Source organism: Camelina sativa, chromosome 15 (assembly GCF_000633955.1).
Source record: "Camelina sativa cultivar DH55 chromosome 15, Cs, whole genome shotgun sequence".
Classification (NCBI taxonomy): Eukaryota; Viridiplantae; Streptophyta; class Magnoliopsida; order Brassicales; family Brassicaceae; genus Camelina; species Camelina sativa.
Window position 1 is genome coordinate 101,455 of NC_025699.1, and position 24,716 is coordinate 126,170.

The 24,716-nt window shown below is 37.3% G+C and overlaps 9 protein-coding genes across 14 annotated transcripts; 4 read left to right on the forward strand and 5 right to left on the reverse strand.

Moving 5' to 3' along the window:
• On the reverse strand, positions 975–4,123 carry LOC104744237 (homeobox-leucine zipper protein ATHB-20). 3 transcript variants are annotated; one of them, XM_010465254.1, is made up of 4 exons: positions 3,020–3,203; positions 2,842–2,955; positions 2,367–2,752; positions 975–1,569 (listed from the first exon to the last, which is right to left on the reverse strand). In XM_010465254.1, the coding sequence occupies exons 2-4, from the start codon at positions 2,933–2,935 to the stop codon at positions 1,231–1,233; spliced, it is 819 nt and encodes a 272-aa protein (XP_010463556.1). In that variant the 5' UTR covers positions 2,936–2,955; positions 3,020–3,203; the 3' UTR covers positions 975–1,230. The 3 variants fall into 3 exon arrangements, with proteins under 3 accessions (XP_010463556.1, XP_010463555.1, XP_010463554.1); XM_010465253.1 differs by lacking the exons at positions 2,367–2,752; positions 2,842–2,955; positions 3,020–3,203 and adding exons at positions 3,476–3,861; positions 3,951–4,123; XM_010465252.1 differs by having other exon boundaries at positions 2,842–3,203.
• Positions 4,407–6,003, reverse strand: LOC104744238 (binding partner of ACD11 1). 3 transcript variants are annotated; one of them, XM_010465257.2, is made up of 6 exons: positions 5,850–6,001; positions 5,720–5,757; positions 5,458–5,603; positions 5,308–5,383; positions 5,143–5,244; positions 4,407–5,048 (listed from the first exon to the last, which is right to left on the reverse strand). In XM_010465257.2, the coding sequence occupies exons 3-6, from the start codon at positions 5,571–5,573 to the stop codon at positions 4,590–4,592; spliced, it is 753 nt and encodes a 250-aa protein (XP_010463559.1). In that variant the 5' UTR covers positions 5,574–5,603; positions 5,720–5,757; positions 5,850–6,001; the 3' UTR covers positions 4,407–4,589. The 3 variants fall into 3 exon arrangements, with proteins under 3 accessions (XP_010463559.1, XP_010463557.1, XP_010463558.1); XM_010465255.2 differs by lacking the exon at positions 5,720–5,757 and having other exon boundaries at positions 5,850–6,003; XM_010465256.2 differs by having other exon boundaries at positions 5,720–6,000.
• Positions 6,205–7,875, forward strand: LOC104744240 (pyruvate, phosphate dikinase regulatory protein 2). The gene is made up of 3 exons (XM_010465258.2): positions 6,205–6,654; positions 6,856–7,495; positions 7,614–7,875. Exons 1-3 carry the CDS (start codon positions 6,277–6,279, stop codon positions 7,718–7,720), a joined length of 1,125 nt encoding a protein of 374 aa, XP_010463560.1. The 5' UTR covers positions 6,205–6,276; the 3' UTR covers positions 7,721–7,875.
• On the forward strand, positions 8,951–10,475 carry LOC104744241 (peroxidase 27). Its single transcript, XM_010465259.1, has 4 exons — positions 8,951–9,223; positions 9,370–9,555; positions 9,649–9,808; positions 9,929–10,475. The coding sequence occupies exons 1-4, from the start codon at positions 9,011–9,013 to the stop codon at positions 10,333–10,335; spliced, it is 966 nt and encodes a 321-aa protein (XP_010463561.1). The 5' UTR covers positions 8,951–9,010; the 3' UTR covers positions 10,336–10,475.
• On the reverse strand, positions 10,573–11,142 carry LOC104744242. Its single transcript, XM_010465261.1, has one exon. It carries the CDS (start codon positions 11,084–11,086, stop codon positions 10,622–10,624), a length of 465 nt encoding a protein of 154 aa, XP_010463563.1. The 5' UTR covers positions 11,087–11,142; the 3' UTR covers positions 10,573–10,621.
• On the forward strand, positions 11,756–15,670 carry LOC104744244 (starch synthase 2, chloroplastic/amyloplastic). Its single transcript, XM_010465264.2, has 8 exons — positions 11,756–12,455; positions 12,786–13,452; positions 13,566–13,630; positions 13,744–13,821; positions 13,936–14,046; positions 14,125–14,169; positions 14,258–14,431; positions 14,518–15,670. The coding sequence occupies exons 1-8, from the start codon at positions 12,135–12,137 to the stop codon at positions 15,472–15,474; spliced, it is 2,418 nt and encodes an 805-aa protein (XP_010463566.1). The 5' UTR covers positions 11,756–12,134; the 3' UTR covers positions 15,475–15,670.
• LOC104744243 lies at positions 15,655–18,746 on the reverse strand. 2 transcript variants are annotated; one of them, XM_010465263.2, is made up of 4 exons: positions 17,807–18,746; positions 17,238–17,581; positions 16,096–16,326; positions 15,655–16,002 (listed from the first exon to the last, which is right to left on the reverse strand). In XM_010465263.2, the coding sequence occupies exons 1-4, from the start codon at positions 18,669–18,671 to the stop codon at positions 15,730–15,732; spliced, it is 1,713 nt and encodes a 570-aa protein (XP_010463565.1). In that variant the 5' UTR covers positions 18,672–18,746; the 3' UTR covers positions 15,655–15,729. The 2 variants fall into 2 exon arrangements, with proteins under 2 accessions (XP_010463565.1, XP_010463564.1); XM_010465262.2 differs by having other exon boundaries at positions 15,655–16,005; positions 17,807–18,745.
• Positions 19,357–20,785, reverse strand: LOC104744245 (uncharacterized protein At5g19025-like). The gene has a single exon (XM_010465265.2). The coding sequence runs from the start codon at positions 20,259–20,261 to the stop codon at positions 19,572–19,574; it is 690 nt and encodes a 229-aa protein (XP_010463567.1). The 5' UTR covers positions 20,262–20,785; the 3' UTR covers positions 19,357–19,571.
• LOC104744246 (pre-rRNA-processing protein esf1-like) lies at positions 20,893–24,633 on the forward strand. The gene is made up of 7 exons (XM_010465266.2): positions 20,893–21,589; positions 21,685–21,759; positions 22,592–22,836; positions 22,933–23,095; positions 23,183–23,311; positions 23,405–24,108; positions 24,211–24,633. The coding sequence occupies exons 1-7, from the start codon at positions 21,017–21,019 to the stop codon at positions 24,485–24,487; spliced, it is 2,166 nt and encodes a 721-aa protein (XP_010463568.1). The 5' UTR covers positions 20,893–21,016; the 3' UTR covers positions 24,488–24,633.

A 24,716-nucleotide genomic window follows, 5' to 3' on the forward strand; every position in this document is an offset into this window, starting at 1 on the left:
TTATTATTCAACATGCCAATGCATATATAGCTAGTCCAACAAACTGTACACAAAATAAACATACGCACAACTAAATATTAATTTCTGAAATTACAAATACATATATATTTTTTTAAAACAATCAAGATTCGTCTCAAAGAGAATGAACCCAAAAGAAGAGTGAAGTACTCTTTCAACACTGTCTCCACTTTTGTTTTCTTCCTTTTGGTCTGTTCTTCTTTGTGTTTTGGGAACGTGTGCTTTTAATACTCTTCCAGTCTTCCTCTTTACTATCCTTCAACGTAAAATTATTTGAAGAAAGTAACGTAGGATAGTGACCATGACACATATTTATGACAAAAGTAATAATAATGTAGGATAGCTCTGGGTGATTAGATATTACGTACAACAAAACTACCATCGAATAGATTTGACTCAAAAATTTAAACCAACAAAGATATTATGTATATAAGTCTAACTGGTAGATGACGAAGGGGTTTTACGCTGGTTTGAAAACGTGAACATTTGGTATATACGTCGGCGCATGGGTTTTTCTTTTAAATGGTTCCATTATAGTCCATGAAAATTCAAAATTGCAACTTGCAAAGATAAACTAATAAAATATATTTTAAAAACTCTTTGCAATATAATATAAGCTATGGATCATGTTACGTCAATGACAGAGCTGGAATCCCACTCGAAGTCACATGCATATGAATCTTTCTCACTTTTATATCCTTATTTTTCTTAATCAATCTGTACCAAACCTATATCAAATAATATAAAACTAGATATATAAGTTGAGGAAACCATGATTTTTAATCTCAGTCAATTTGGTTGAGCCTTAAAAATTAAAGAGAGTGGTTATTCTTCTTTTTTTTTTTTTTTTTTTTTTTTNTTTGAGCCACTACATATATCGTAAACGGTGAATCCCAAATCTAAAAAATGTTGTCGGATGAATGCATTAGAATTAATTTTATGACTTAAACATATAATTTGCTCAAATAGTAAAGATTTATTTTATTGTTTTAATTAATGCAACAACAAATTTTCGCACTATACACCAATGCTCTACAAACCCAAAGAAACAAAATGAACAATTTAAATTTAAAAGAGTAGCAATAATTCCAAAGAATCAAATTCAAAGAGATGAATTGTTTCTTCTTCTGATCAAAATGATCGTGGCGATGATGATGATTACGATAATGTCATGATGGTGATGATTTTGTTGAAGAGCTATAGGATCATGAATCAGTTGAATTGGTGGGGATGGTTGTGGTTTGGGTCAGACCATGCCCAATAACCAGCCGACGTCGTTTCATCAATGCCATTAAACATGTTACAAAGGCTCTCTTCTTGAACCATCTCATGATTCTGGTGATGATCATCATTATCACGATGTGCAGATGATCGGATCGATGAAGGGAAAAGGTCTTTGATCGTGTTCACATGTGTCGTAGTGATCTCTCTAGGCATCTCCAGATTTATGTCTGAACTATTCTCTGTGCTTCCATTGTTGCTCCATGAGGCTTCTGCTTCTCTCTTTATGATGTTTGATTCATTACATTCTTTGTTCTTTAAAGCCATCACCTAACCACCACACAATTCAAGTGTTATGTTTCAGAAATTCAAACGTAGATGGAATACATCGTCTCCTATGCATAATGCATTATATTTGTCATAATTTCAATTCTACATGCAAATAGTATCACTTAGATAAACTATATACTTCGATATAAATTTTTGAAATGGCAAAAGAACAAAAATTACTAAAATATACTTTTAAATAAGATAGAAACCTTAGTTATATAATTTAAATTATCGTAAGACTGTAGAACTTATAAAATTCACTTACTTAATTTTTTTTTGTAACTATAACTTTTTAATAATTATAAAATCATTTAAAACACACAAAAATGATATAATAAGAGCAACTATAAAGTATTCTTCTTAATTCTGGTTAGTGCTTCCTACACATGCCATTACTTGATAGTCATATGGGAATGTATTAAATAAATGTATATATTTGATCAAGAATCCTTTATTTAATAAACAAAACACCTACTGTCTTTTGACAAACATCTTATGGTGTTGGATCATGTGCCTAGCAATAATCTATTGCATATTTGCATATCGTATTAAATGAATCTATCCTACTTACACACATAATATGCATATACAATATAAACCGGATAAATTGTACCAATCCAAGCCAAAAATCAAATAAAAGTTTGAAGAATTATAGTACTAGATTTCATTTTACGTTTCTCAAGAAGTATTAGTCTTGCAAAACCAACAAAAAAAAAACTAATCAAATTATAACTGAAAGTTGAATTAAATATTTTACTATATGAACACATATAGTATACTTTTATATAGTTACATACCTCAGCAAGGAGTTTCTTGTTGTAGGCAAGTAGAGAATCATTGTCGGATTTAAGAGACTCAAACTGTTTCTTGAGTGAATCATAATCTCTCTCGAGCTGTCTAGTCTTCCACCTAGCTCTCCTGTTTTGAAACCAAATCGCGATCTGTCTCGGTTGCATCCCTAATGCTTTAGCTAGTTGTATCTTCCTCTCTGGCTCCAGCTTGTTCCCAAGCTCAAAGCTTTTCTCTAATGCCTTAACCTGCTCTAGTTGCAGTCTCTTTTTCTTCTCTCCAAGCATAGTATGCGCCCCATCGTCTGATAGATTCTCCTCATCCAAGGTTTGATTATGATCTTCTTGCACGTTCATTAAAGACATGGATCTGTTCATCATATAGTTTCCTCCTCCTATATACACCAAGAAAGGCAAAATATATAATTCAAGAGTTTTATATCAATTTTATGCAGAGAGATAGATAGAGAGAGCAAGTGAGTACCACTGAAAAGATGAGGAGGACATGAAGGGAGTTGATCTTGACTAGTGTCTTCATGAAGTTGTTGGAACATAAAACCATGTTGAGGAAACGCCATCTCTAATCTCAATCCTGCGTCTGCGTCTGCGTTTGGATCAAACACATACATGTATATATATATATATATATACGTACAAAATACCTCAGAATGATAGATCACTGATATGCTCTATTGGAATTTGGAATAAATCTAGTGATGACGAAACGGTTTGTTGTTTGTAAATTTGGAAATAACAATTGAGTTTGGAGTTTCTTGTGGATCTCATCAACCTCTCATATAAGAGAAAGAGAGAGGAAGAGAGAGAGAGAGGAAGAGAGAGAGAGAGAACGAGNATATTTGCATATCGTATTAAATGAATCTATCCTACTTACACACATAATATGCATATACAATATAAACCGGATAAATTGTACCAATCCAAGCCAAAAATCAAATAAAAGTTTGAAGAATTATAGTACTAGATTTCATTTTACGTTTCTCAAGAAGTATTAGTCTTGCAAAACCAACAAAAAAAAAACTAATCAAATTATAACTGAAAGTTGAATTAAATATTTTACTATATGAACACATATAGTATACTTTTATATAGTTACATACCTCAGCAAGGAGTTTCTTGTTGTAGGCAAGTAGAGAATCATTGTCGGATTTAAGAGACTCAAACTGTTTCTTGAGTGAATCATAATCTCTCTCGAGCTGTCTAGTCTTCCACCTAGCTCTCCTGTTTTGAAACCAAATCGCGATCTGTCTCGGTTGCATCCCTAATGCTTTAGCTAGTTGTATCTTCCTCTCTGGCTCCAGCTTGTTCCCAAGCTCAAAGCTTTTCTCTAATGCCTTAACCTGCTCTAGTTGCAGTCTCTTTTTCTTCTCTCCAAGCATAGTATGCGCCCCATCGTCTGATAGATTCTCCTCATCCAAGGTTTGATTATGATCTTCTTGCACGTTCATTAAAGACATGGATCTGTTCATCATATAGTTTCCTCCTCCTATATACACCAAGAAAGGCAAAATATATAATTCAAGAGTTTTATATCAATTTTATGCAGAGAGATAGATAGAGAGAGCAAGTGAGTACCACTGAAAAGATGAGGAGGACATGAAGGGAGTTGATCTTGACTAGTGTCTTCATGAAGTTGTTGGAACATAAAACCATGTTGAGGAAACGCCATCTCTAATCTCAATCCTGCGTCTGCGTCTGCGTTTGGATCAAACACATACATGTATATATATATATATATATACGTACAAAATACCTTAGAATGATAGATCACTGATATGCTCTATTGGAATTTGGAATAAATCTAGTGATGACGAAACGGTTTGTTGTTTGTAAATTTGGAAATAACAATTGAGTTTGGAGTTTCTTGTGGATCTCATCAACCTCTCATATAAGAGAAAGAGAGAGGAAGAGAGAGAGAGAGGAAGAGAGAGAGAGAGAACGAGAAGGAAGAAAAGATCAAGTTAGAGAGGTTTCTAGGACCCATCCTTTATTAAAAAAGCTTAGGCTTATATTATTATTATTATTCATATATTCATGTATAAACTCTTTGTTCATATATTTTATAAGTTATCTCTATAGTTTTCTCATAAACATACAAGTAATAATATGTAACGTTACTAATAATATCTTCAAGATGCTTTTTTTCTTTATCTCACAACACTTGGAAGAACTTCACATGTCGACACATTTAATTATGTTTTGAAACGAGAAGAGTCAACTGCTTCCTCCTCCACCCATATGGGCCGCTGCTTTTGCAGCCCGGCCCAAAGCATCTGAGAACCATAAAGCCCCATTAGCAAAGTATCGACTGTTCACCACACCAGTCGCTGCAGCTGCAGCCACTTTCCCTGTAATGGTGGCTGCAGCCACGGCAGCCGTTCCTGTGACGAGAACCGCGGATTTTGTGAACTCCGAGAAATGATATTTCTCGTCTGCTGATCTGACCACTTCCATACTAGACTGAATGTTCTGTGTGAGGCCAATGTAATGGCTGATCTCTGCCAATTTGGTGGCTACCAAGCTTGAGAATCTCTGAGACTCATCCAAAGCTCTGGCTTTACCGATGGCGTCTGTGCTTAGAACGTAGCCTTTAGCCAACATTGTCTTTACAACTTGTTGAGCCACGGTTACAACTTCTCCAGGTGATGAAGCAAAAGCATCCGAACGAGTGGTCTTTAAACCTCAAGAAAAGAAAGATTTTGAGAGTCTTTTAAGACTTGGCTTCTTATATAACCAAAGAGTAATCTAATAAGTCTGTTTTTGTTACCGTTACACAATAGTCGTCTTCTTTTGGTGTGAGATGGTTAGATTCATGTAAATAGACACCGTACATGGATATCGAAACGGTTTGATCAACGATCGTAGCTCCCTGAAAACGTTAAAAAATCAATACCAATTTAACAATTTGGAATGTTTTGAGGAGTTCACTTACGCTAAGCAAGACAGCCATATCTAGAGCATACGCATCTCTGAAGGTTACATAAGCCGTTAACGCATCCCCTTCGTACCTGAAATACATGGAGACATTGAACAAGAATCCAGGAATTAATGAAAATGTCTCTTGAATGATTTATAAAATTACCCGGTGATCTCGACGAGCTCGACGATTCCACAGTGAGAAAAGAAACTAAGAACATCTTTCTCAGTGGCTTGAGGAGACAAGTTGGTGACTTCAGCAACGTAACCACAAGGATACATTGTTCTGTTTTCTTACACAAACCTAGATACCTAAAATCAAAGAAAAAAAAAACATAAACAAGATTCTTGAATCAGATTTCTTGACAAACTCAAGAACTACCATTATTGACATTATAAAGTAGCCCTTTTTAATTCTATGTCCATACCAAATTGATTGCAGAGAGAACAGAGTAATAACATCACCCTAAGTTATAATTAAATGAGACGTATCAACAAAACAATTCGGAAACTTCGAGAAGCACACACAAAAACTCGATTAGTGTTTTTTTAGCTTACCAGATATATAAATAAACTGATCAGGAAAGAGTGAAAGCAGAGGCAACGAAAGAGACGGAGAAGAAGAAGAACACAGAATACGTGTGATTGATTGTGAGAGAGAGAATTTTTCACTTTTCTTTTCTCTTTTCATTTTTTGTCGGCACGGTATCAATGTTGTTTTGTGGACGACGAGGATGTTCTAATCCGCGCGTCAACGATACGCTCTAATGATGCGCGTTATTGATCTTACATCGTTGAATAATGAGCGCAATATATTGGCTTTAATGGGCTTTTGAAAGCCCATATGTCTGTTTCTAAAGCCCAACGAAAAATAGATCCGTCAATATCTCATATCAAAACGGTTGGACCACCGTGATTTGGATAATATAATTAACGCCGGCGTGACAAGCTGAAAACGTAACCGTGGTTATCATCATCTTTAACGATGAGCCAACACGGCGTCTCAGGCAATCCCGAACCTCCAATTCCGACAGGTTCGTCGAGTCCGAAGATGAAGATTAGTCCCAAATTGAATCGCTGGTCCATGGGCCGAGCTTTACGATCCGGTGGTGTTAAGCTCGACCGTCCAATTCGCCGTACCGATAACACGCATTTCCGTCAAGCAACGGAATCCAATGAGACGGAGGAGGATGATAAGAAGACGTCGGCGATTGACGTTGAGATAACGGCGGGAAAGTCTATCTATTTGATTTCCGACGGGACAGGGTGGACGGCTGAGCACTCCGTTAACGCCGCTTTGGGGCAGTTCGAAGATTACTCGGTGAATCGTGGGTCTTCTGTAAATACTCATCTCTTCTCTTGGGTAAGCAAAAAAAACAATCTTTTTTTAATTTCCTTTTAAGTTTCATCATCAATCACAGGGAGTTACAATTAGTGATCTTTGTACCTAGTTGTGATGAGTTAGGTTTTGGAACTGTCACGTTAGGGATGAGAACAAGCTCATTTTGTTAGGGTTTGAGAATTGTTATGACTCTGGTTTGGCTTGGGTTATTGTTCTGTTCAGGTTGAGGATGAGGAGAAGCTAATAGAGATTATTAACCAAGCGGCCAAGGAAGGAGCAATGTGTTTCTATACTTTAGCAAACCCTTTAATGGCTAAATCTGCTAAACAAGCCTGCGATCAATGTGGTGTGCTTTCGGTTGATATCCTAGGACCAATCATCGAAGGGATTGCGTCTCACTTAGGTGTTTCTCCATCAGGTCTTACCCGTGGAGCAGCTGGTAGGGTCAAGACTCTCAATGATGCATATTTCAAAAGGATTGAAGCCATTGAGTTTACCATTAAGCAAGATGATGGGACTTTACCCGAGAACTTAAGTAAGGCTGATATAGTTCTAGTTGGGGTTTCTCGGACAGGGAAGACGCCGTTGTCGACTTACATAGCTCAAAAGGGGTACAAAGTTGCGAACGTACCGTTTGTGATGGGTGTGGAACCACCCAGGACACTCTTTGATGTTGAACCGAGAAAGGTTTTTGCTTTGAAGATTCAGCTTGTTGTACTTCAAGCGATTAGGAGAACAAGGGCTAGAACTTTAGGGGTAGATACACAGGCAGAAAACAATTACTCAGGGATAGATCCTGTTCGGAAAGAACTGGATTTCGCGTCAAGGATCTTTGCGGAAAACCCCGGATGGGCAGTGATAGGTAAACAACAACACTTAAAAACTTATTCTCATTTTTGTTACTCAATGTTAGCAACAACAAGGTTTTCAAGTAGACAGTATTCTCATGTTATTTTTGGGGGTTGTGGTTGTGGTTGCAGATGTGACCAATAAGGCGATTGAAGAAACCGCGGCTGTGATTCTGCGGCTGTACCATGATGGTAGAGACAGTACTACTTCAGTACCGTGTATCTCACAACGCTACTAAGCTCACTCCTTTGACAGTATTGTCAGTATATGATGAAACAGTTTGGTAGTATTTTCCTGAATTGAAAGATAGACCTTTGTATTAACTGAATAAAGTATCGGTAATATAATAAGTTAATAACAAATCAAACAGAGGCAGTAATTATTTTAGTTGAATTTTCATTTTCATGTTCAAAGAGAGATGCACACCACGCCGTCTCCAGAGGGGGGATCAAACTAGGGGAGGTGTAATTTCCTCCAAAAGGGGTTGCACTTGCACATGCCACTAAGACGCTCACCTCTATTGGATAAGATTTAATACGGGCCTGTAATTAATTTCTTTAATTAGAATATGGTAATATAATAGTATGTATAAAAACAAAAGAATAATTATCATCAGCATTCAGTTGAAACGTTGCAATGTGGATGTGTTGGCAAAGTTGATAAACGTTTCTGGAGTCCATCGTGAAAGACAATTTTTAATTTAGAGAATGCTAAGAGATGGCGGTAGTTTTAAAAGGTTAAAGCGTCGCGGTCATATGATTTGGCCTAATTGGAAGAACATGCGCGAAACATTACAGGGAACTTATAATGCATGGATGCATGTGGGATCAAATAATTGTTTTTCGATAACGTCCAAAGATTAAACATTCATTCATTCATCATGCATACGTAGATATATTAATCTAAAATACAAACTAAAGTTTAATTAAATTCTTCCATCGGTTAGGAAACTATTGTCCCGAGCTATATGGCAATTAAAGTAGTATAAATACATTGTTTTATCCAAACTATATGTGTCATTCTCTTGTTAGAGGAACTATATAGGCGTCTTAGTGACGTAAAGACACACGAAATTTGCAATTTTTAAAACCCAATTTGTATTTTATCTGGTCTTAAAGAAATGGGAAATTTAGGCAGCCCTTTGTTTTTGGTGTAGCAATATATGTACACCATACATAAGGAAAAACACGCGTAGATATTATATACACAAACATACATATTTTCTATACACAAATATAGTACGACTTTTGTCAATTTGCACTCTTTATATTTATAGAAACAATGATTGGTCTTATGAACAACAAAAATGCAACAAGCATTCCACCGCAGACCAATGATAGTCAACTGCATTTTGATGTTAATTAATTTCAATGTTCTAACCACAAACACTTACAATATTGCAATTTAGTTTAAACTACTTACTCAATTGAGTATAAATAACTTCGACTTTCATCAACAATTCATCATCAATTAATCTAGCAAAAAACAAAAGTCCAGAGCTACAAGCTAAAGAGACGACAGTTCAAATATGGCTGCTTCTAAGGGATTAGTTGTCTCTTGCTTGTTCTTAGTGCTGTTGTTTGCTCAAGCCACTTCACAAGGCTTAAAAGTAGGTTTCTACAGCAAAACATGCCCACAAGTCGAGGGTATTGTCAAAAAGGTCGTGTTCGAAGCAATGAAGAAAGCGCCTACTCTTGGTGCTCCTTTGCTTAGAATGTTCTTCCACGACTGCTTTGTTCGAGTAAGTTTATGTAAAGCGTGAAGCGACTCATGACTTTTATATTTTTCATACGTCACGTACGTTCTCTTGTCAATGTGAGATTCCTAGTAAAACTATTAATGTGTTGTATTATCTATCGTCTGATCCGTGAATCTTATAATTAACAGGGATGTGACGGATCAATATTGTTAGATAAATCGAACAATCAAGGCGAGAAGAGTGCGGTTCCTAACCTAAGCCTTCGAGGGTTTGGCATCATAGACGATTCCAAGGCGGCTCTAGAAAAAGTGTGCCCGGGCATTGTTTCTTGCTCTGATGTCTTGGCACTTGTCGCCAGAGACGCAATGGTAGCAGTAAGTATCTTCATCACATTAAACAAAAAAAAAAATTCTACATACACATGCATAGAACTCCCTATATTTACTATGAAATATGTAAATTTTTAGCTTGAAGGACCATCGTGGGAAGTTGAAACGGGAAGAAGAGACGGCAGGGTTTCTAATATCAACGAGGTCAACTTGCCATCGCCTTTTGATAACATCACCAAGCTTATCACAGATTTTCGCTCAAACGGCCTCAACGAGAAGGATCTAGTCATTCTTTCAGGTACGTATAAAATATTGAATGATATCATATTATATAGCCCGACTGAGAAAAATGAAAAATTAGAAACCTGTTTTGGTAGTGAATTAATATATGGAAAATACACATGTTTTTTTTCTAAAGGTGGACACACTATTGGAATGGGACATTGTCCTCTAGTGACAAACCGGCTTTACAACTTCACCGGAAGAGGAGACAGCGACCCGAAGTTGGACTCAGAGTACGCAGTTAAACTCAGGCAGAAATGCAAGCCAACCGACACGACGACGGCTCTAGAGATGGATCCAGGAAGTTTCAAGACTTTTGACGTGAGCTACTTCACGCTAGTGGCTAAGAGAAGAGGACTTTTCCAATCGGATGCTGCTCTATTGGACAACTCCAAGACTAAGGCTTATGTCTTGCAGCAATTAAGAACTCATGGGTCAATGTTCTTTCATGACTTTGGTGTCTCTATGGTGAAAATGGGTCGGAGCGGAGTTCTTACGGGTCGTGCTGGGGAGATCCGTAAGATGTGTCGGGTTCCTAATTAAGAGATAGTATAAAAATGAAAATATATCTATGTGAGTTTGATTATTATTGTTTGCTTCTATATGACTATATATCGCTTTTTTTTTTCTTTTCTTCATTAAATGTGATTGTTTTCTTGGGAATAATAAGCTGCATTATAGAATTTTTAAAAGTCTTGAAAATTCACGTTATAATAAGGCTCAAGTTATAACGCTTACTCGTTTGAAAAAATAAAAACAAAATATTATGATTTTATTGGTTTACATATATATTAGTTGGATGGATACAATGAAGGGATTGAGAAAATGGTTAAAATAAACCTCCAACTTCAGCATAACATCTGTTCCAGACTTGACGAATCCGAGGACGGGCTTTAGAAGCAAATTGTTTGAACTTATAAACCTTAAACATAAATTCCCTAAAAGCTATGTGACATTCTTCGCCGTAGATCATCATTTTCATGCAACAATACCTCGAAGCTGGTTTATCTTGAAGAATCTCACCCAGGACTTCATCGTTGCATCTAGATTCTCCCATCAATTGACCGCAAAACAGGGCATACTCTAAAACATCTTTTGGCAGTTTACGAGTCATGTCTCTATTGATTTCATCCGTAGTCGGGGACCTCGCAAACGGATCTAAATCAACATTGGGATCTATCAACGGTTCCTCGTTATCTTCAAGTTTTGAAGCCAAACTTGGATAAGCAAACAATACCAATGTGGTGATCACTAGAAGAGATGCCATGAAAACACAATTACTATTAGTCTTCATTATTTATTTTCTTTAATCTCCTTTTTATTACTTCTAGTTAAAATTTGCATGTTATATATATATATAGTAGTCGATCAAATGTTATCCAACTAATCAGTTTCTTTTTTAAAAATAAAATAAATAAATTACGTTTTTGGTTGTTACTCATTAAAAGAAAAAAAAATATTTATTTACTTTATGTAGTTTAAACTTTAAACATTGACGGTTTCGTTATCGTTGGATGTATATAAATTTCATTAAATATACTTCAGTTTATAAAAAAATTTCATTAAATTGCATAAAACATTTAATTTTTAGCATTTTTTTAAAAAACGTTAATAATTAATATCAAAAGTTTCATTTGAATATGAGGTGTGAAGTTTTTTAAAAAAAAATTCTAGAAAGATTCAAAATATATAATTAATGAAATCAATTTGTGCATGTTTAAAATGTAAAAAAAAATTGAAAGGAATGGTCAAAAGAATTGGACGGTGCTAAGAGTCTTCTTGATATCTGTATTTTTTGTTTGGACGATTACGATTTATTCTTGGGAAACTCTCGAGGCCTAACTAAAACTACGTATGTGGAGATAGATGGATCCATCCCCAACAACAAATAGATACAGAAAGAAATATAAAAATTGCATAGTAGTATTAATTAAGGCTCATGAATCACGCGAATGGTATTTGAGAGTATTTGTTGTTGTATATGGTGAAAGATCATTGTGGCCCCATTGTTGTGCAAATCTCTCTCACACGACTCTGTTTTGTTTTTGTTTGATTCCTCTCTCTTTCTCTCGATTTATATAATCCACAACAACAACAACAACAACAACACAGCCGTCGCAACTACACTCTCAAAGCACTCGTTTTTATTTTTTTCTCGCTGACAAAAGAAAAAGCCTTTGTCTTTTAGATCATCTGAGTTCGGTTCTTCTCAATTAGGTCTGTCCGATTTCGTTGATGAAACTTGTCCGAGTTTGTGTGTGATCCATCTTCTCATTACTTAATAACCAAAAAAAAAAAGAAACTTTTTTTTTTCTTGAATTGGTTGAATCAATCGAAGTTTAATGGCATCAGTTGCCGAGAGCTCTTTTCCTCTTCTGTGTCAAATCAAGACTCACCGTCGAGTCACTTCTTCTTCTTCTTCTTCTTCTTCTACGCTGAGGAATTCGGGTCTCCTCCGAGTTTCTTACCCTGATGGGTCGCTGTCCTTTCGTGGTCGGAGCTTCGTTCTTAGACATCGATGGAAGTGTGTGAGGCGCGTTGAGGCTACTAGCAGCTCTGATTCTTCTGAACCTACCAGTGGAGATGAGCCAGAGGATGCGCTTCAGGCTACCATTGAGAAGAGCAAGAAGGTTCTTGCTATGCAAAGGAACCTTCTTCAGCAGGTTTACTAGATCCATCCTTTTTTACTCTGCTCTCCAAAATTTACATTTGATTTCTTGGGTCTATAGTAAAGGTACCCTTTTTAGCCTTTTGGCAATGATTCAATGTCAGGATTAGGTCACTCAATTGCTTTCTGGAGATCTTTAGAAACTTAGAGTATAAAAGGTCCTTTTTTTTGTCCAAAACTATGAGATGTAAGTGAGAATGTGTCAATATAATGGTGTTTGTGATGCTTAATTCTATGGAGGCTGTTTTAGGATTAGATTTATTGAATTGTTGTTTGAAATTAGTGTCTTATGTTCTTTCACTTTATCTGTCATGTTACTCTTCAGATTGCTGAAAGGAGGAAGCTGGTCTCATCTATAAAAGAGAGCACACCTAACTTGGATGATGGGAAAGGTTATGGTTCTTCTGTGAATGCAAATGCTGATACTACTATGAAAGATAAGATGGATGGAGACGCAAACGGTAGTGTCAGCGCAAGCAGTTATGGCAAGTCATCTTTGAACAAAGAATCAGAACCTAATACTTTATCTCCCAGTAGTACTGAATCCCTGAAGAAAAGCAAACAAAGCTCAGTGCCTGTTAGATCTTCTTCCCCTGTAACCTCTCCTGAGAAACCATCCAGTGTAGCCACTAATGGGAAACCTTGGTCTAGTGTAGTAGCCTCTAGTCTAGATCCTCCTTATAAACCCTCTTCTACTATTACCTCTTCTGAGAAGACTTCTGATCCCGTAGCTTCTCCTGGAAAGCCGAGTAATTCTCGCGCTGGTGCATTTTGGGCAGACCCACTACCCTCTTACCTGACTAAAGCACCTGAAACATCAAGTATAGAGACCGAGGAGTACATGGAAGAAAGAGAGGATAAGACACATGTAGAAACTAGTAGCGACACTAATGAACCTGGGAAGGACGAAGAGATGCCGCCTCCACTAGCTGGAGCAAATGTCATGAATGTTATATTGGTAGCCGCAGAGTGTGCTCCATTTTCAAAAACAGGTAATTATTTCATTTTTGTTTACCTTTGATCGATTGTGCGGGTTTTGTTTTACTCATGCATAAGTAGGCTTCTCTTGGAGTACACGAACTGAACACTGTGAGAAATTTTATAGGTGGCCTTGGAGATGTAGCTGGTGCTTTGCCAAAAGCTTTGGCTCGGCGTGGACATAGGGTTATGGTAATATTGATCAAAGAGTGCCTTTTTTGGTGTCATCAAAGCTCTCTGTTTGATCGTGGACATCGAAACTCAAATTAGTTAAGTTAATCATCTTCTTTATTTTTTCTTGCTAGGTTGTGGTTCCTCGGTATGCAGAGTATGCCGAAGCCAAAGATTTAGGGGTACGGAAGAGATATAAGGTGGCCGGGCAGGTATAAAAGCTGTTAATGTATCAAGATTGGAATTTTTCTTTCCTTTTCATTTAAATTCCTTAACAAAGAGTAGACGTGGTAGAGAAAACTGAAGTGGAGCACACTTTACTGCAGGACATGGAAGTAATGTACTTCCACGCATATATAGATGGTGTTGATTTTGTTTTCATTGACAGCCCTGTCTTCCGGCATCTGAGTAATAACATTTACGGTGGAAACCGACTTGTAAGACTTCTGTCTTATTCTCCCTCTTCTTTACCAAATTCAGCCTACAAGTACTAAGTTTGGTATATCTGAATCCAGGATATCTTGAAGCGAATGGTTTTATTTTGCAAGGCTGCTGTTGAGGTAAACCTCTGCTCTAAGATTTTGAACAGGAGATCGATATTTTGCCGCCTTCTTATACCAGTTTCGGGTTCTTGAAAAAAAAATTCAGGTTCCGTGGTATGTTCCTTGTGGAGGTGTGTGTTATGGAGATGGAAATTTGGCTTTTATAGCAAATGATTGGCACACTGCGTTACTACCAGTTTACCTGAAAGCCTATTACCGAGATCACGGAATAATGAAATACACACGATCTGTTCTTGTAATCCATAACATTGCTCATCAGGTTAGTATCTTCATTCCAAGAAGTGACTGATTTCATGCTTATTATATCCAGAGATCTGTGCATTAACCATAATGGTGGCAAACTAGGGTCGGGGACCGGTAGATGATTTCTCATGCGTGGATTTACCGGGGCATTACTTGGATACCTTCAAGTTATATGACCCTGTAGGAGGTGAGCATTTCAACATTTTTGCTGCTGGTCTAAAAGCTGCCGATAGAGTTCTCACTGTTAGCCATGGATATTCCTGGGAGGTTAAGACCTTAGAAGGTGGTTGGGGTCTGCATAACATCATTAATGAAAACGACTGGAAGTTTAGAGGAATTGTGAACGGTATAGATACAAAAGAATGGAACCCTGAATTTGATACTCACTTGCACTCTGATGATTATACCAACTATTCCGTGGAGACACTTGGAATTGGTAAACCTCAATGTAAAGCTGCATTACAGAGAGAGCTTGGTTTGCCTATTCGACCTGATGTTCCGCTGATCGGTTTTATTGGAAGATTGGATCACCAGAAAGGTGTTGATTTGATAGCTGAGGCAGTTCCATGGATGATGAGTCAGGATGTTCAGCTGGTTATGTTAGGCACAGGGCGACCGGATCTTGAAGAGGTCCTCAGACAAATGGAGCATCAATACCGAGATAAAGCACGGGGATGGGTTGGGTTCTCGGTTAAGACAGCACACAGAATAACAGCTGGTGCAGACATATTGCTGATGCCTTCGAGATTCGAACCATGCGGTCTTAACCAGCTTTACGCAATGAACTATGGAACCATTCCGGTGGTCCATGCTGTGGGAGGGTTGAGAGATACAGTTCAACAGTTTGACCCGTATAGTGAAACTGGTCTTGGTTGGACATTTGATAGTGCAGAAGCAGGTAAGCTGATACATGCCTTAGGAAACTGTTTGTTGACGTATAGAGAGTATAAACAGAGTTGGGAAGGGCTTCAGAGAAGAGGAATGACACAAGATTTGAGTTGGGATAATGCTGCAGAGAAGTACGAAGAAGTTCTTGTTGCTGCTAAATATCAATGGTGAGTTAATAAATGTTCCTTTTTTTTTACTGTCTATAAAGAACCTGTTTTTGGAGTTGTTAAGAAGCTTAGTTGTGTAGATTTGGTGATAAAACTACATTGGAGCTCGGCAAATTCTCATGCCATTAAGCTCCTTGTGGTCTAAGGATCAAGCTTGTTAATCTTTGTTGCTCTCTCTCTATAGTAATTCTAAAGTGATAGATATACTTCACAAAGTAGATTGATAATTACATATGGTGAAAACCCTAACTTAAAGAAATCAAGAAGATGGGAATAAAATAGGAGAGAAAGTTCTAGAAATCTTGTCACCGTTGAAGTGAATGTTGTTGAGCTTGTGTTGACACCACTTGAGGTGAGAAGATGAGACTAAAGACATGTGTAAAACCCTAGACACTAGCTTTAAATCTATCATTATGAACCTCACTAACATAAAATGTTCATCTTTCTCAATCTTATCTTCTTCCATGTTGGAAGATTTCTTCTTGAACCAAATTTTCTTCTTGTTCCCTTGGATCTCCTTCAACAATTGTTCCTTCTTCACAAATAAAAAAACATTAAGATGTATAAAGACTAAAAACCCAAGGGAAAATGAAAAGTCTTAAATTGTTAATAAAAGTAAATTAACCTTTTGGTGTGAATTTTTAAGGTCAAGAAAGAGCTTAAAGTCTCTAGGATCTTCCAATTCCATAAGAGGAGAATTAGTCAAAGAGATCTTAAGTCTTTCCCACATCAAAGGTTTTTTGATGTCTACATTCACAAAGTCATAGAAGACTTCAATACATCTCTCTATTGCTTTCAACACTTGTGTGTCCTGTCTTTCTTCTTCTCCTTCATGAGGTCCCTCTCTATTATATCCNCGCAATGAACTATGGAACCATTCCGGTGGTCCATGCTGTGGGAGGGTTGAGAGATACAGTTCAACAGTTTGACCNATAAGATAAAGATAAGGAAATTATGAGTTCAAAACAAAACTTAGATAATTCTATATGGAAAAAGAATCTAGAATGAAGAGATTTTGACCCCAAAAAGAATTATCATGTGGAAATTATACGAATCTAAAAATGGATGAATCATGCTAACCCTCAACATTTGAAATTTCTATTTTTTTTTTGGAGTTTCGTAAGCACATCTTTTTCTTGGTCAACATGTAGAGTTGACAATTTTTAAGAGTTTACTTGATTAATATTCATTGGTAGATAACTTATCACAAGTCACACAAGTCATCTAAGTAAGATAAGGAGTGTTCTTGTGACTTGTGAGTTGTGTGACTTATCCACCAATTTACGTCGAAAGATTCTGTCGACACATAACCTGTTAGAGACCAAAACTAGACTATTTCTTTAGAAATACAAATTAGAATTCCAAATTATAAGGTATTTTATTCACGTAATTTATTTTAAAAAATTAATCCATAGATTAGTCGTATCTAAAATGATATGTTTGGAGTTTTAAAATGTTTTCTTAAGGAGTAGAGTGATGAATCTTGATAGTGATTTTAGAATTTAGTCAAGAAGTCTGTTAAAGCTCATCTTATGATCACATCTTTATAATTTTATAAGAAAAAGCAAGATTCATAACTAATCGTTGTTGCTAAAAAAAAAAAAGTAGATTTTTGTTCCTACGATTCCAACCAACGTAATTAAAAACTATTATATGAACTCTCAATTTATACTCGATGTAACCCACACACCAAGAAAAGTATTTGAAAAATCTAGGTATTATTTAATATATAATATATGTGACAATTGAATAAAGTAATTAATTACCTGAGAGTCGAGGGACTTGAAAGAAGCTCATCAACTCAAATCTCCTTTGAACAAAGCTCAAGACTCTTTTTCCTTGGCACCTTTCATCTTCCAAGAACCTCTCTAACAAGACCTGAAAGTTTTGGAACTCTCTAGAGATAACGTCATGTAACTCACCTCTCGAATCAGCGGGTTTCGAACTATTTCTCACTGTAATGTACTGATGCTGAAGAGCTTCCCATGATAAGCAAGACTGAGCAACATAAACTAGCTCAAGGTCCTTCTCTATGCTTTGTTTTAGCCTCTTCTCTGCCGTTTCCCCCCATGAGCGCAAACTACTTGCCGTCATTTGGTTCGTGATCACACCTAGGAATGGTAAAAATGAATATTAAACATCAAAATTATGTTATAGTACTGGTTGGTAAACTATAGTATATTAAAAAGACTTTGGTTTCAATTATTGTTAGTCTTGAGAATGCTGTAAAAATGACAAATCGACTGTTGTGTAGGTCCTGAGATTCTAGTTTAGACTTATTCGGTGTCTCCCCCAGTTATAACTTATAAAGACAGTAAAAATAAAAATAGACTTACTTAGTCCATAGGTTCTATCGCGGCTGAGTATGTCATACCATCTCATTCTTTCGCAGTACTTCTTGTATACTTGATCAGTTTCATCATCTTCAACAACTCGATGTGTTTGATTCTCTATCACAACTGAATCTTGGCACGCTGAATCCAAGCTTGCAGTAGATGAAGGCGAGGGATGATCTCTATCGCTAGCTGCTAGAGAAGATAGATCATCATTCTCCACGTCTGAGTTAATGATATCTTCTTCTTCTTCATCACTGGTTATAGAATATTCATCTTCTTGATCTAGTGGCATAGTCGTCTGGATTTCGAACTCAAGATTCTTCTCCATGTTAATAGCATCAACAATGTCTTGTACCTCTTCCTCCTCCCCTTCCGTTTCAGGAAGCTCAACAACATCTTCTCGATCAAATTCGTAGAAAAAATCGTCTTCATCATCATCTTCTTCAAGAATCTTGCCTTCTCGCTGAGCTAAAAGAACTTTTAATTGAGTGTCCACTTGATATTTAAAAGAAAAGCTAAAGGCAGGAATCGGATTATGAATACTTCTAGAAAGTTCCAAGTTATTAAGGGTATTTTTGATCTCTTTCCTAGACTCAATAGTACATGTAGCCTCCCTTCTAACCATAATGACTCGGAGAAAACTAGTAAATAGCTTAGAGAACGTGACCAAGACCGATGAAAAGGCGTTGTATAACGTTTGAAAACATGGGAGAAGCCATAAAAAGAAGAGATAGAGCCATATAAGAAGTTGACAAAGAAACAGAACAACAGGGTGCATGTATAGTTTCAGATAAGACGATCTCAAGAAACCATCTCGAATCACTATGGATTCTATAATTAGCCAACATGTTGAGAGTATAGCCATCAAAATTTCACAGAGAGGCAGAGAGAAAGAGAGAGGGGAAGGGAAAGGGACTCAAAAGAGGAGAGTGTGTTTATAAAGACGAGAAGAAGCTGCTGCGAAAGAGCCTTGTTGGAATTTTTATCCCTCAGCATGATCATTAATAAATTAAGTTGGTAAAGGGTCAATTTTGTTATCTTGAATGTTCTTTCTTATTAATTGATTCAAGTTTTGTTTGGTTTTGAACTTTTAAACATGTTGGCAATATTCGGATTTGAAGTATACTAATTCAATATGTAACAGAAAAATATCCGTTTTAGTGTTAAACTAAACCTCTAAGGCCATGTATTGGCTATATAATAAAATTTTTAATTAAAAGAGCCAACTTGACCCTCCATAGTTCTAATTGTTAACCTACGGCAGACAAATGGAACTAGTGACATGATTTTGTAACTTTTTATCAAATCCACATAGAAAGCTCATCACTTCTCAAGCTCCATCACAGAACACATATGGAGAACATAACGAACTAACAGACACAGAAACACACATGATGTTCATCAATGTTAGTAACATCTTTTATGTAACCCTGCATAAAAGCTTCAAGTTTCAACCTAACCAGATCAGACCTAATACAACATCAATCCCTGTTTCCATAGGCCCCGATCTCGAAGGCGAAACTAAGCAAGCACAAATGAAAAGCAGAGAGTATAACCAAAATGTTCTTTACTATGACCAGTTTCCAACAATATCCTTACAATGCTTGTTCCCATTGTACTTTATTTAAACACAGACTATAACATATTTATCAGTTCTTGTAAAAAAAGTGTGTGTATGAGAGTAAAAGCTAACCGAAGAAAAGAGTAAACGATCAAATCTCATTTCCAAAAGACTGAATAAACCTTGTATAACTTTCTCTGTTTTTCATTTCTTGATCTTCCTCTGCTGCTTCTTTGGTCCAGAAACCACTAATCTCCTTACAGAACAACCACACCTGGCTCTAAAAACGAGGACAGCTCTCCCATTAGGCGGTGCCATCTTCTTGAGCTCGGCTTCCAATTCACGGTGATGGACACGAGGCAGCTCAAACATCCCTCTCTTACCGGCACTGTTGTTGTTGTTGGAACTCTTGATACATTCCTCAGTCTCAAGCTGAATATCAAACTCAACAGCTTTCCTAAGCCCTTTACAATTGGGTTTCCCACAACGCTGCATAGTACACAAGAGTATAACAAGCCAAGTGGAGAGTGCAGCACAGAAGATGCTCAAAGCTAATGAACCATAGACAATAGGGTTCTGCAAAATCTCTTCTTTGACTAAAACAGAGAGATCTGAAAAGAACTCAATAGACTTGAGGGTGATGAGCTTGACGTAAGGGAAGAAGAGGAACCCGCAGGCGGTGATCACGGCGATAAGGATCACGACATCGATAGCAGCGGACTGAGATCTGTCGCAGACAGGGAAGTTGGAACAGGTTGGAGAAGAAGTGTGGGATTTGCGAGTGGTTCTTGTCGGCTTAGAGGAGGAGTGAAGAGAGTTGGACATGATCAATGTTGTTGTTGGAGATTGGTCGACGGAATTGCAGACCGAGATTGAGCTATGGAAATATACCATCTCACTCACTCGAATCCCCTCGAGAGAGATAAAAGTTACCCAACCGATTCAAATCTTCAAAGTTGGATTCTTTTTTTGTTTTCTTCTCTAAGGATTGGGATCAGAATCGATCTATGAAACTCGATCTGAATCCCAATTCTCGATCCAACGATCAAACCCAATAATCAGATCGAGCAAACGTAGAGAGAATTCACCTGATCAAACTGACTATTAGAAGAAGCTCTGTTTCGATCAGATCAATCAAGCAAGTAAAAAAAATAAAAATCAGATTTTTTTGGTAGCAAAGCCTGTAAAAACCTAATCGGAAACAAAATCGAATCGGAAAAAGGATGAGAAGAGTTTTCAAGAAGCTACAACAACAATAAATTCAACGTCTACAGAGAAATTGAATCGTCGTCTTCGTCGTCATGATGAATTCAAAGTTAATCTCTTTTTTGGTTTAGAGGGTCCAAATCTAATCGGAAAGGGGAATCAATCGTATATTCGTAGCCAAGAGTGACTGACACGCGTTTCTCTTTAGATAACCCTTACTACAACACCTCTTCTTATGTCTGATTTCACATGACGTCATCATTATTTCTTTAAAAATAAAAAAAAACGTATTTTTTATATTTTGAGCCCAAAGCAGAGTAATAATAAAAACCCTAACTTTGATTTTGATTCTCTACTACCTCGTTAGACAGCCACTTTCCCTAAAACCCTAAAAAGCTCACCGCTGTTGTTCATTTTGAGAATCATATCTAAAGAAGAAGAAGATGGGTTCGAATAAGAAGAAAAAGCAAAGCAAGGGTGAAGGATCCGGTGGTGGAGGAGGAGTCGTCGCAGAGGAAGGTAATCAGATGATTAACGATCCAAGGTTCTCGTCGGCGCACACGGATCCTAGATTCCGTAGTATGCCGAGGCGTCAGTCAAAAGTCGCTATTGACTCTCGATTCAAGCCTATGTTCTCTGATAAGCGATTTACCACGGCTAATGCTCCCGTCGATAAGCGTGGCAAGCGGAGAAAAGCTGGCAAAGGAAACGATTTGCTTCGTGATTTTTATCGACTTGATGAAGAAGATAATGATGATGCTAAGAAGAAGAAGGAGGAATCTGGGGATGAGAGTGAGAATGAGATGACTGATCTGAAATCTGAGGCGGAATCAGAGAAAGGGAGTGATACTGACAAGAAGCTAAAGGTAGCGTCTTTGGATGAAGAGTCTAATGATGAAGATGAGTCTGATGAGGAAGCTGAGTCTGAAGAGGTATCAGAGGAGGAGGAGGAAGAAGAAGAAGATACCGATGAGGACGATGAAGGTATCTATGAAGACGATGGACCAGAGATTCCGGTATAATTGCTCAACGTTATTGTTCATGTTCTGGTTTTATAAAATAATGAATGATGTTCTCATGTTGCGAATTTGGTGTTGATGATGGTTTCTAGGAAGAGAACATACCGACTATCCCAGAAGAAACTCCCAGACTTGCTATCGTTAACATGGATTGGAAACATGTCTCTGTAAGTGTTCTCCATCCTTTATGTATTGTTTCAAATTGGCCTTTCTTTCGTGTCTGTATCTTTGCTATGGTTGTGTAACTAATCTAATGAGTGGGAACTTGGTTTTAAATAGCGCGCCTGTGGCGCGCAATTGCGCATGGCGCAGTAAGTTATGAAGAAAAGGGCAACCAAACTTGGATGCGTGGCGAGATCTATGATGCGCGCGCCATATGTGAGCCTCGTCGATGCGCGAGGCAATCATGGCGATCGCATCATTGGTTGATGCAAAAACTCTTCAAAACCTGCAACAAAAAACTTTGTGATTTTAGGGTTGTTAGGAAGAGAACAACTAGATCCAATAGGATAAACCATTTTGACAAACCGAGCTGGTTAAAACATGATTCAATTAAAGAGATTTGGTAGTTTAAACTGGCTTTAAAGTTAAACAATGTGTTATAATGTGTTTATTAAACCAAATCAATTCTTTAGTTTATATAAATTGAACAGGTTTTGACCCTTACCTCTTAGTCTAACGATAGTTTCCCAATTTGAAGATGTTTAATTCCCAGTTCTCTTTAATAAATCACCATATATGAACAAAGCTTGAAGGATAAAACTATATGTAGATAATCTGTTAATGGAGCGCCACAAATCCGAAAGGCGCGCGCCTTAGTGCGCCATGGCGCATGGCTCATTGATGGACCCTTTGTGCCATGGTGCGCTTTGCCAAATTTAAAACCAAGAGTGGGAATGGATACTAAAGGATTAAGCTTTTTTGCACTGTCAAGAGTTTGTGTTATGTAAGTTTTGCAGTTGTTCAAATGGCTGATATCTTATATTTGGTACTTATTAGGCCAAAGACTTGTACGTAGTTTTGAATTCGTTTCTGCCAAAAGATGGGCGCATTTTGTCTGTGGCTGTCTATCCATCTGAGTTTGGGCTTCAGCGAATGAAAGAGGAGGAAATTCACGGGCCGTTAATTGATGGAGACAAAAAGAAAGAAGATGGCGATGATGATGATGATGATGATGATGAAGAGGAGGAAGATGAACACGTCATCAACCAGAAGCTACGTGTTTACGAATTAAGTAGATTAAAGTAAGTTCAAAGCTACTCTTATCTCTAAGGTATATGTGGTGGAGGAAGAGGGACTATTACTGAAACTTGCTAATACACTATTGCTCTCTTTTTCAGGTATTATTTCGCTGTTGCCGAATGTGATTCAAGTGCTACTGCAGATTACTTGTACAAATCATGTGATGGAATTGAGTTTGAGAGATCCTCAAACAAGCTCGACCTAAGATTTATACCTGATTCCATGGAATTCAAACATCCACCTCGTGATATTGCATCTGAGGTGCGTTACCACTTCTTCCTTTTACTTGAGATTATTTCTTGTTTCATGGTGAATACTTCTGACCTAATGGTTGTTATAAAAATATAGGCACCTGCTGGTTATGAAGGTTTAGATTTTCAGAGCCGAGCGCTGCAATTGAGCAAAGTTCAACTTTCTTGGGATGATGATGAGCCGCACCGCATTAAGACTTTAAAACAGAATTTCAATTCTGAACAGGTCTGTAAATTAGGATTAATTGCTTAAAACTTGACGGCATGTAAGACCTTTAGTGGTAGTGTTGGTGTTCTGATACAGTTTTGTCAATCATAGTTGGCAGATCTTGAGATGAAGGAATTTTTAGCTTCTGATGAGAGTGAATCTGATGACGAAGACGACGAGGACAACAATGAAGGTATGAACCGGAAGAAAGTGGAGAAGAGTACAGATAAGTACCGAGCGTTAATTGAACCTGAAGGTGTAGATTCTGATAAAGACGTGGAGGAGGAGAATGACCAGGATATGGAGGTAACATTCAATACAGGGTTAGAAGATCTTAGTAAAGAGATTCTTAAAAAGAAAGACAGGAAGTCAGAATCGGTCTGGGAGTCATCTCTAAGGCAGAGACGCGAAAAGAAGAGGGCCAGGAAGAATAATCAAAATGATGATGATGATGATGATTACATTGATCGAAAGGCAGTGAAAGATGATGATGGTGATGACGATTTCTTTATGGAAGAACCTCCTCTTAAGAAGAAGAAGAAAGAAGGAAAGACGAATAAGAAGAAGAAGGGTTTAGAGGATGAAGTAGCAGCGGAAGAAAGAAGCAGAGCGGTGCTCGAGTTGTTACTAGCTGATGAGAATGCAGGAGATGGTAATGAACCGAAAGGGTTTAATATTAAACGGAAAGGTAAAAGAGGAAAAACTGATATATCAGAAGAGAAGATACCTGCTGCTGATCTTGACGATCCGAGGTTCTCAGCTCTACTCACATCTCCTGCTTTTGCCTTAGATCCTACGGATCCACAGTTTAAGAGGTAATATTATTGATCAATGAATCCAATTTTGGTGGTAATCTTTTGTTGTGAATTGCGGAAGTTAATGAAATTTTGAGGGATTTGTTGTTGGTGTTGTTGCAGGAGTGCTACTTATGCAAGGCAAATAGCTGCGAAGCGTAAGGAAGTTTCGAAAAGCGACGAGGATGTGAAAGAGACAGCGCCAAAGGAGAAAGAACAAGAGTTGAATTCGATGATGGGGTCTAAGAAAGAGAGACACTCGCTGAATTCTACAGTCAAATCTTTGAAGATGAAGATGATTAACAAGGAATCCGAGAAGAAGCAAGCGGGAAACGCAGTGACTTCCTCGAGTTTGGCTCAGCGGATTAAGAAGAAAGCCAAAGATTTATCAAAGAAATAAAATCTCTTTTGCTTTTGTTTCCTTCAAATCAATTTTGTTTGTTATATTGATGAGATCATCACTCACTAATATTTTTTTTTCTGTCACTGGTTTCTAGAGAATTTCACTCTAGACTATATTATAGTCTGAAGTTAGTTTCACTTGTCCTTGCACTCTTTAAGACCGACAGAAAAATGAAAAATAAAATCCCAAATTTTATAGTAAACAATCTGAGGATGGCCTTTTTAAT

Excerpts from the sequence above, each read along its gene's own strand:
- LOC104744237 (XM_010465253.1), bottom strand. The coding sequence starts at position 4,095 with ATGTATGTGTTTGATCCAAACGCAGACGCAGACGCAGGATTGAGATTA. Across the intron at positions 3,862-3,950 it reads TCCTCCTCATCTTTTCAGTG|GAGGAGGAAACTATATGATG; the intron begins GTACTCACTTGC and ends TGGTGTATATAG. Across the intron at positions 1,570-3,475 it reads ACAAGAAACTCCTTGCTGAG|GTGATGGCTTTAAAGAACAA; the intron begins GTATGTAACTAT and ends TGTGGTGGTTAG.
- LOC104744238 (XM_010465255.2), bottom strand. The coding sequence starts at position 5,573 with ATGTATCCTTGTGGTTACGTTGCTGAAGTCACCAACTTGTCTCCTCAA. Across the intron at positions 5,384-5,457 it reads GAGCTCGTCGAGATCACCGG|GTACGAAGGGGATGCGTTAA; the intron begins GTAATTTTATAA and ends CATGTATTTCAG. Across the intron at positions 5,245-5,307 it reads ATATGGCTGTCTTGCTTAGC|GGAGCTACGATCGTTGATCA; the intron begins GTAAGTGAACTC and ends TAACGTTTTCAG.
- LOC104744240 (XM_010465258.2), top strand. The coding sequence starts at position 6,277 with ATGAGCCAACACGGCGTCTCAGGCAATCCCGAACCTCCAATTCCGACA. Across the intron at positions 6,655-6,855 it reads ATACTCATCTCTTCTCTTGG|GTTGAGGATGAGGAGAAGCT; the intron begins GTAAGCAAAAAA and ends TGTTCTGTTCAG. Across the intron at positions 7,496-7,613 it reads CCCCGGATGGGCAGTGATAG|ATGTGACCAATAAGGCGATT; the intron begins GTAAACAACAAC and ends TTGTGGTTGCAG.
- LOC104744241 (XM_010465259.1), top strand. The coding sequence starts at position 9,011 with ATGGCTGCTTCTAAGGGATTAGTTGTCTCTTGCTTGTTCTTAGTGCTG. Across the intron at positions 9,556-9,648 it reads CCAGAGACGCAATGGTAGCA|CTTGAAGGACCATCGTGGGA; the intron begins GTAAGTATCTTC and ends GTAAATTTTTAG. Across the intron at positions 9,809-9,928 it reads GGATCTAGTCATTCTTTCAG|GTGGACACACTATTGGAATG; the intron begins GTACGTATAAAA and ends TTTTTTCTAAAG.
- LOC104744242 (XM_010465261.1), bottom strand. The coding sequence starts at position 11,086 with ATGAAGACTAATAGTAATTGTGTTTTCATGGCATCTCTTCTAGTGATC.
- LOC104744244 (XM_010465264.2), top strand. The coding sequence starts at position 12,135 with ATGGCATCAGTTGCCGAGAGCTCTTTTCCTCTTCTGTGTCAAATCAAG. Across the intron at positions 14,047-14,124 it reads TTTACGGTGGAAACCGACTT|GATATCTTGAAGCGAATGGT; the intron begins GTAAGACTTCTG and ends ATCTGAATCCAG. Across the intron at positions 14,170-14,257 it reads TTTGCAAGGCTGCTGTTGAG|GTTCCGTGGTATGTTCCTTG; the intron begins GTAAACCTCTGC and ends AAAAAAATTCAG.
- LOC104744243 (XM_010465262.2), bottom strand. The coding sequence starts at position 18,671 with ATGGCTATACTCTCAACATGTTGGCTAATTATAGAATCCATAGTGATT. Across the intron at positions 17,582-17,806 it reads CGATAGAACCTATGGACTAA|GTGTGATCACGAACCAAATG; the intron begins GTAAGTCTATTT and ends TACCATTCCTAG. Across the intron at positions 16,006-16,095 it reads TTAAAAATTCACACCAAAAG|AAGGAACAATTGTTGAAGGA; the intron begins GTTAATTTACTT and ends TTATTTGTGAAG.
- LOC104744245 (XM_010465265.2), bottom strand. The coding sequence starts at position 20,261 with ATGGTATATTTCCATAGCTCAATCTCGGTCTGCAATTCCGTCGACCAA.
- LOC104744246 (XM_010465266.2), top strand. The coding sequence starts at position 21,017 with ATGGGTTCGAATAAGAAGAAAAAGCAAAGCAAGGGTGAAGGATCCGGT. Across the intron at positions 21,590-21,684 it reads ACGATGGACCAGAGATTCCG|GAAGAGAACATACCGACTAT; the intron begins GTATAATTGCTC and ends GATGGTTTCTAG. Across the intron at positions 23,312-23,404 it reads AGAATTTCAATTCTGAACAG|TTGGCAGATCTTGAGATGAA; the intron begins GTCTGTAAATTA and ends TGTCAATCATAG.